Raw genomic sequence first — 8,999 nt, forward strand, 5'->3', positions numbered from 1 at the left:
TTGGGTGGCGTCTGTTTTGAGACTAATCAGCCCTGGAGAAATAAGTGTCCTGACTGACTGACCGCTATCACAAGGAGAGGGTCGTAAATTGTCAGCAGGCCCCTCTGGCCAGAAGATGATGTAACACCCCTAAGACCTCTGTATACATTTGTGTGAAGCACCTGACTTTAATAAAAGTCAGGACTGCTGTCCCCATGTGACTTTTGTATAACATCTCAGTGTATAAAAACAGACTCTGGAAAATAAAGAATTGGGATCAGTTTCTCGAAATACTGGTCTCCCCATGTCGCTCTCTCTCTCACTCTGGTTGAGTCTCCATCTGGAGCGCGGAACCCACCATGCTTACTAATTATGCCTGGGCTTCTAAGATCCGACCGGGGAGGCCTCAGTGTCTCCTCTCCTTCGGGAGAACGGAAGGATGCCTGCGGCCTACGTAAGTGGTGCAAACTTCTTGTCTTGAAGTTTTATTGGTCTCCCTCGTAAACCAAGCCACTCAGCCTCTTTTCTCCACTGAATTTTCCTACTGAGCTATCCTCATCCTATTACTCTTTATATCTTTGATAAAATATTTAAATAAATAAATAGGTCGCCGACGCCGTTCCCGCTTCGAATACCCTGGATCAGCCGGGAAGGAAGGCCCAGAATTAGAAGTGGCTGAGCCACAGGATACGGTCAAGAAACCGACCCACTGGAGAGGTGGATGTCACAAAAATAGCAGCCCAGATCATGCACCAGACATAAATTTTCATTGCTGGGGATCTGGGGATGAGTGAGGGCAGTCCTGCCAGGGGGCCTGGGATGCTATGGATGCCCACTGCATCACTCTACCCTCTGCTTTCAAATATATCTGTTCATTGTTCCAGATCCAGTTCCAGCACCTCCTCTTCCAGAAAGCCTTCCAACATGCCCTGACAGAGGACCTTGCTTCTTTTTGGGTCGCCACAGCCTATCTCCCTCCAGCCAATTCCTGACCAACCATACCAGGTCAGGGATATCCTGTTCCATCTCTGAGTCCTGAGATTGGGACATCTTTCAACAGGGCACCAGAGTGGGGTATAGATAACAGAGTGAGGAAGAAGGAGACAGTGAAATGGGGGCTGATGAATATATGAAAGAAAGGAGGAAACGGCTGAGCCAGAGAGGGGAGGAGGGGCCATGGTCCTGTAGGGGCCACATCAAATGTTGGCAAGGAGGAGCTGGAATCCCTCAAATGTGTCATGGCACCCACCACCACAAGCTCTGCCTGGGTACCTGAGGCGTTGGTGATGCTCCGGAGCATGTCAGGGTGGCAGAAGATGACCATTGGGATAATGGGGCCAAACCAGATCAAATATCCACAGGGGTAGTTGGCCGCCATCTGAGTGAAGTAGATCAGGCCCTGCTCCGTGGAGGGCACCTGCAAGCAAGGGAAGAGCCATCACTTCCAGATGGAGCAGTGGGCAGTATGTCAGATTCTGTACAGATGGAGAGAATCTCTGCTTCCTCCTTCTCTGAGGGCAGAAGGGACATGGAGCATCTCCAAGTCCCAAGGATGTACCCCAGGACACAGGGAAAAGACAGGCTCTCTACCCATAGGGAGGTTGACCTTGACTTAAGAAGTCAGATTTTTCATGTCCTGGGAGTGGTCCCAGTTCCAGGAGTGCCTACAGGAGGAGATCCCTATGGGGGAGGTTTGTGGATGCAGGGTGGCCTCAGGACTTCTCCCTAGGTTTGGGTCCCACATCCTTTCATAATCTGGATGGTTCACATGGCCTCCAGTTCCTTACATGGTAAAGGGTCTGCAGACCTGGGACCTTCCAGCCCTGGCAGATCCCAAGGGACAGACATTAATCAAGAAAGCATCTCAGACCTACAAACTTTCTCTGTTGGCTAGGCTCTGTGAAGAGTGCATCCTGTCTGTCTATTCCTCTGCAACCTCAGGATACAACTTTCAATCACACCACTTATAGATGAAGAAACTGACACCATATGCAGCCCAACGGGAAGAAGATGATGCTCCTAGAGAAGCGTCAGGTCCATCAGGATGCTCCATTCAAGCTTGACAAAGGTGCTCCAGGTGCTCTAGGCAGGTGAACATACGTCACTTTTACTTTGGGGCTTTGTTCCCCTCTCCCCAAGGACCTCAGGTGAGGGTTCAGTGCACTTTGAGAACTGGTCCAGAGAGAGAGAGTGACTCAGCCAAGGTCACACAGCAAGAGGGGCCGCAGGAAGGAAAAGTCCAGATCAGACCACACAGCCAAGCCCTTGGAGGGAAGAGCAGAACTGCAGTAATTTTATAACATTCCTGTCACCTCCAGGGCTTGCAGAGACCATTTCTAGACCCAGACTCTCAGGAAATCTACACAGCAAGCTTTGGAGTGCCCCCTGTTCTGGGTTTCTGAACTTTGCCATAATAAACAGGAAAATTGTAGTCAAGTTCTCCCTCAAGTTGTAGTTCTCATCCCAGACAGGAAAGAAAAAATGTTCTCATCTCTCAGCCGGGCTGTTAGATGGGAAGGGCTGGGTACTCATTCCTTTGACCTTGACAGAAGAGGGTAATGGCAAGTTCATCACCTAGATAACCAAACATTTATTTTGCATGCTTACAGTATGCCAGCCCTGGAGTACACACTGTAGTGACTGCTCCCTAGAACTAGCATCAAACTGCTGCTGCTAAGTCACTTCAGTCGTGTCTGACTCTGTGTGACCCCACTGGAAGGTGATTAATATATAATTGGACAATTGACTGTTTATTAATCATAAGCAGAACCAATTCAAAGATCAAAGTCTGGGGCACAAAGTTGGCAAGTACAGAGGGCTTCTTAAAGAAGAAGTGAACTTTATCCAGGTTGGGCAATGAGCCCATTGGGATATCTTGGGAGGACAGAAGGTAAGATTAGAGGAAGGGATCCTGGGAGAGGGTATGGGGAGCTGTGGTCCTATAGGTGGGAGTGGGGAGTTGATAGCCAATTCCTGTGGGACAGCTGTAACCCAGAATGAAAAGACACAGGAAATGGACCACAAGCAGAGCAGACCCTGGACAGCACCCTTGAGGAGACCTCAAGGTCACCATGGAGACTGGAGAGGCCAGGAGACCAGGCTCTGTACAGCCTGAACTAATGTGCTGCTGCTGCTGCTGCTGCTGCTAAGTCGCTTCAGTCGTGTCCGACTCTGTGCGACCCCATAGACGGCAGCCCACCAGGCTTCCCCGTCCCTGGGATTCTCCAGGCAAGAACACTGGAGTGGGTTGCCATTTCCTTCTCCAATGCATGAAAGTGAAAAGGGAAAGTGAAGTCTCTCAGTCGTGTCCGACTCTTTGCGACCCCATGGACTACAGCCTACCAGGCTCCTCTGTCCATGGGATTTTCTAGGCAAAAGTACTGGAGTGGGGTGCCATTGCCTTCTCCGTGCACTAACGTATGGAAGTCAGGCGGGAAATGGACCTCAAAACAGACTAGGGCTGGAAGGACAGGATGTGGGGAAGGTCTCTATGGCAGAGCAGAGGAATGAGTGAGTGAGGAAGAGGGGGCTCCCTGGCTTCCCTTGCTTCTCTGCTGTCTTAGACCCCACCCCCAACCTGAGCCCCATTCCTGACCCTCAGAAAGTCTATCCACCCTGATCCCCCAGACCCATTCTGCTGCCCATACTCACCAGGTTCATGTGACCCAAGAACCAGTTCGGTTTTGGGGGCTGCAGGAAACATCGGAGGCGGCGAGAGTTGTTGTAGAAGGTGTAGGTCCAGGCCAGGACGCGGGCCAGGATCCAGGAGACCCCAGCCAGGAGCGGCAGCAGCCACGGGGAGGCTGCCAGCGGCCCGAGTCCCAGTCGAGATAGGCTCAGCTCCAGCATCCTGTGGGGCAAACAGGGTGAAGGCTGAGCTCCTGAGGGTGAAAGAAGAGGCAGTGATGGTGAGCTGTGAAGCAGAGATAAATAGAGTGGAGGAGCAAGGGAGCAAAGGGCAGGGTCAGTGCTGGGGACAGGGCAAGACAGGCTCAGAAATGGGCAGACATGGGCTCAAAAAAGGAAAGTCAGGGTAAGAGGGAGAATCAGAGACAGAGAGAGATAGAAAGACACACACACAGAATGTTTGTGTGTTAGTTATCTACTGACATCCACTCATCTCCCAGACCAGCTTGTTCCCTGGAGCCACCCTGCCTAGAACAGTGGCCTTTCCCACCCCAGGCCAGGCTCCCCAGCCCCATGACCCCCAGCCTTTCACCTTCTGCCAAGAGCTGCTTGTACTGCACAACTCCCCTCCTCCTCCTGGGACGGCGTGGTCTGACCCTGACCCAAGAAAAAACTGCCAGGATCCACACTAAGCCAGCCAATCCTCACTGCCTGCTTACCTCCTCCCTATCTGGAGGCTGTCCAAATAAAGGGTGAGGCCTGTGAACAAGTTCAGGGTCACAGTTTGTACACTGGATGCTCAGGACTCATCACATCCCAAATGGGAAAATCGTGGGGCAGGTAAAGATGACTCTGGGCTCCCAGGTGTGCAGCCATACCTGCTGCTCTAAGCACAGTGTAGCAGATAAAAGCATGAACATTCAGGTATCATGCAAGCAGGGCCTAGCTCAGCCTTGTCTGAAGTCATTTCCAGGGCTCCTCTCCATGCCTGGGCCAGGAGGGTGTCATGTAACATTTCTCGGCACAGAAACGGGGAGCTTGGAGACCTGAACTCTCTGACCTCCTGGTGACACAGCCTGACAAGAATTCAAGTCCTGCTTCTCAGCAGCCCAGGGCCCAGGTTGAGACACGACTGCTGGGAGCAGGAGCAGAGAAACACCCCCGGCTGAGAATTACAAAGGAATAAAGGACTCAGTCGGAAGAGGGCATCTTGAGACATGAAGGGTAAGGCTGCAAGGGACCTAGAGAGAATAGTATGCACACAGAAGAGGCAGAGCTGGGAGTGGAGTTCTGACCCACCCTCATTCATACTGTGGGCTTTGAAGACCCTCTCTGATCTCAACCTTCCTATCTGGGAAATGGGATGTTGGATGAGACCCTGAAATAAGATTTGCATAAAGGAAACAACTCTGTGTGACAACTGTATATGAGAAGTGCATACTGTGTGCTGGGTCCCTCAAAAAGCATGCCTACAGTGTGTCAGAAGCTCTGCATAAAGCGTGCCTGTTATGTTCTGGATGGGCTACTGAAAGTGCACCTACTGTGTGCCAAGCACTCTGCATAAATCCTGTCTACTGTATGCGAGGTGTTCTACATGGCCAGGGTGTACTGAAGATTCTCCACAAGGCGTGCCTACTAAGTGCTGAGTCCCTACACAAGGCACACCTACTATGTGTTAGGTGTGGTATGTAAAGAAAACCTACTGTGTCTTTGATAATCTATGTAAAACACAGCTGTTGCGTGCTGAGTGCTCCATGTATAGTATGCCTACTGTATGTCCAGCGCTCTACATATAGTAATCCCACTGTGTGCAGGATGTTCTTCCAGCAAGATAATGCATCACCTTTCCCTCAGGGCTCTGGGCCAGCACCCTGGGGTCAGGCAGATGGACCCAAGTGATGGCAGAATGAAAGATACCTATTTAACAAAAGAGTAAACTGAAGTTCATAGAGGTAAAGCTCTAACCTAAGTTGCAAAGCTGGAAAGAAGCCAGGTCTGTCATACCGCCAAGCCTAAGCCTTTCTCCTGTGCTATACTGTTCCACTCCCATTCATAAGGGATGACACTCTACTAATCTGGGGGCGTTTATAATGGTGGGTTCTCTGCCAATATGGTCACCCCAGTGGAGAGATATCTTGAGGTCCTCGTATCATCACGTGGATCATCTTCCCACATCTGGGATGAACCACCCAGTGGATCTGGTGTCCCCTCCTGGTCCTTCCTTGATCCTGTCCAGAACTGTCCTGTGGTGTGGTCTCAGGTGACAGAGAACTTGAAGGATGGAGCTCCTGGCAAAGAAACTGAGCAGGGGAGTGGGGAGAGGACTGTCCTGAAACTGGTGGAATGCTAGAGAGACTCCAAACATCCTTCCCCTCAACACTGGCTGGGGGATTCAAGTGGAGGATCCTAATGTTCTCAGGGGTGTGGGGTGCATCTTCCCCCAAGAATGACCTTCTCCTCCACAGGGGTAGATTCTGCCTCCTGGCAAGTTCATTCACATCAGGGTTAAAGTGGCAAGGCCAGAATATGATAAACCATGAAATGACAACATACACATAGAAGGAGCCCCAGTGCCTGAAGGGGTTCAACTCACTGCAGACCAACTATGGGCCAGGAATAAGCAGGAAGCCTAGAGCAGGAATGGCAACCACCACCCAGCATTTGCCAACAGGGGCCACTGAAGCTGTTTGACGCCTTCTCATGTATGAACTTTTTTGTTTGCTTTTCATTTTAGAGTTGAGGAAACTGAGACTGAAAACTATGTGAGTGACTCACCCAAAGTCATGTATGTGATGGAAACAGGCTGTGACCCAGGCCTCACGCTGGGTAGCCTGAACCATGAAGCTCTCCTTCTTCCCTGTGTGTAAGTGGGCATTTCATTAGCATCACCTCTCATGGAAAATGGGAGGGATCACTAAGAGACAATGCTTACAGAACACAGAAGACAGAGGAAGGGGTCAGTAAATGCAAGTCATTGTTTGTTGTTGTCGTTGTTATTGACGTAATCTTCCAACAGCCTTGGCCCAGTTTTACAGAGAAGGAGCTGGAAATTCAGAGATGTGAAGCAACTTGCAGCAGCTCCCCAGCAAATTAGTTAAATAAGACTGTACAGGTGATAGCAAAGCCTGACACATAATAACACTCATTGTAAAACTGGGAAGGAGAGAAAGGTTTGCATCAGGCAGTTCCAAGGCTAGGCTGCCGAAAGTGTGGTCCTCAAACTGCCATCCCACCATATCACCTGAGAGTTTGCAAATAAATACAGAAACCCCCGTGTGGAAACAGACTCCGAACTGCATCTAAATAGATACCTAGGGGAACTGTGTACACTGCTTCGAGTTTTAGGAAGTGTTGCCATAAGACTCCTGAGCCTGGATTCAGAAAAGGACACAGGGAGCACAGTGCCTTCCTTCATCCTGCTAATTCTAATTTTCAGTTATAAAGAGAAAAATCTATACCTTTGAAGCTGTTCCTACAACCATGATTGTTACTATTTCAGGCACGGGGATGCAGCAGTGAGCACTGCAGATATTTTCCCTGCTGTCAAGGGGCTCACATCTTGTGAGGAGAGGGGCAATGATTGAATGAATCACCAAGGATGTGTCAGAGAGTGGTGAGTGATGTGTCCAGAGAACATCCTACCTTAGTCCAAGGGTGTGGATGGGCAGAGACCTGAATGAGGAGCAACAGCCTCCAAGAACAGACATTGGGTAGAACATCCAGGCTGCACAAAAGGGCAAGTGGGTGTTGTCCTTTGACATCTGTGCTAAAAGTTGATATCATGTGATTGACCTTTAGCATCTGGTCCCATTACTTCATGGCAAATAGATGGGGAAAAGGTAGAAGCAATGACAGATTTTATTTTCTTGGCCCCCAAAATCACTGCAGATGGTGACTGCAGCCATGAAAATAAAATTAAAATTATCTACAAGCCTAGATAGCATATTAAAAAGTAGAGATACCACTTTACTGACAAAGGTTTGTATAGTCAAAGCTATGGTTTTTCCAGTAGCCATTTATGGACCATAAAGCATTGGACCATAAAGAAGGCTGAGCACCAAAAAATTGATGCTTTTAAACTATGGTGCTGGAGAAGACTCTTGAGATTCCCTTGGACAGCTAGATCAAACCAGTCAGTCCTAGAGGAAATCAATCCTAAATAGTCATTGGAAGAATTGTTGCTGAAGCTCCAATACTTTGGCCACCTGATGCAATAATCTGACTTGTTGGAAAAGACCCTGATGCTGGGAAAGACTGAAGGCAAAAGGAGAAGAAGACTGCACAGGATGAGATGATTAGATAGCATTACTGACTCAATAGACATGAATTTCAACAAACTCTGGGAGATAGTGGAGGACAGAGGAGCCTGGAATGCTGTAATCCATGGGGCTGCAAGGACTCAGATGTGATTTAGCTATGGGACAACAATAAATTGATCCTTATGAAGGGCAACATGCAGAGCAAATTCTAGCCCCATATTGAAGCTCTAAGCAGGTATCTAACTTTCTGTAGCCAGGACCAAATACTCAAGCCACAGCAGGTCTCTGTAGCCAACACAAGGACAGGGTCTACTGGCCTGGCTCCCCTGACTCCTGGATCAGGTGGTAGAAGGGAAAGGGGAGGCAGCACAGGAGGCAGGCACACTCAGAAGAAGAAATTCTGTGCAGAACCTGAGGAGGCTGGAGCATCCCCAATGGTTTTTCATCAAACACAAACATCTCAGCTGCCAAATCACAGAAGCCTGGCTTATGAAATGTCCCCCAGCCTGTGTTGAAAACACTTCACCCACTGTGCCTTCTCCAGGGGTTCTTCCACCCTCATCCAGAACCGTTCAGTGGGCAAGCTTGTATCACATCAGCTATTCTGGTCACTTGGTGTCACCCCTCTGAACCACTTTCTTCATATGTGTTAAATAGGCTGATAGAATGTCACAGAGAGTTGCAAACATCGTATTAAACAAAGACAGAGTAGGGGAAAGTATGTTTCAAAAATGGTATGTGAGTAAAGGTTCCATTCATAAATGAAACAGGAACGTGTGTGTATGTGTGCACACTTTGCGCATGTATTGGGAAAAAACCAGAGGAATCCACTCACCGTGGGGGAATTGGAGGAAGTAGAATTGTAGTCTCAGTCCCCTGGCCATGGACAAGTACTGGTCCCTGGCCTGTTAGGAACTGGGCCACACAGCAGGATGTGAGCGGTGGGAGAGCAAGCCAGCGATGCTTCATCTTTATTTAGTCACGCCTCGTGGCATTCCCAGGGTTCCCTGGTGGCTCAGCTGGTGAAGAACCCACCTACAATGCGGGAGACCTGGGTTCAATCCCTGGGTTGGGAAGACCCCCTGGAGAGGGAAAAGGCTACCCACTCCAGTTTTCTGGCCTGGAGAATGCCAT

At 49.5% G+C, this 8,999-nt stretch overlaps 1 protein-coding gene across 5 annotated transcripts in view; it reads right to left on the reverse strand.

Moving 5' to 3' along the window:
- Positions 1-7,323, reverse strand: part of LOC104984298 (phylloquinone omega-hydroxylase CYP4F2-like) — a 22,376-nt gene extending 15,053 nt beyond the window's left edge. The window contains exons 1-3 of one of the 5 annotated variants that reach the window (XM_010833965.1): positions 7,249-7,323; positions 3,631-3,829; positions 1,252-1,396 (exon numbers count right to left, since the gene is read on the reverse strand). In XM_010833965.1, coding sequence (XP_010832267.1) covers positions 1,252-1,396; positions 3,631-3,829; positions 7,249-7,313 — 409 coding nt within the window. In that variant the 5' untranslated portion in view covers positions 7,314-7,323. The other 4 variants (XM_010833967.1, XM_010833964.1, XM_010833968.1 and 1 more) reach the window with 4 other exon arrangements.
- Positions 7,324-8,999: the final 1,676 nt, after the last annotated feature.

Source organism: Bison bison, unplaced genomic scaffold, assembly GCF_000754665.1.
Source record: "Bison bison bison isolate TAMUID 2011002044 unplaced genomic scaffold, Bison_UMD1.0 scf7180017863978, whole genome shotgun sequence".
Lineage (NCBI taxonomy): Eukaryota > Metazoa > Chordata > Mammalia > Artiodactyla > Bovidae > Bison > Bison bison.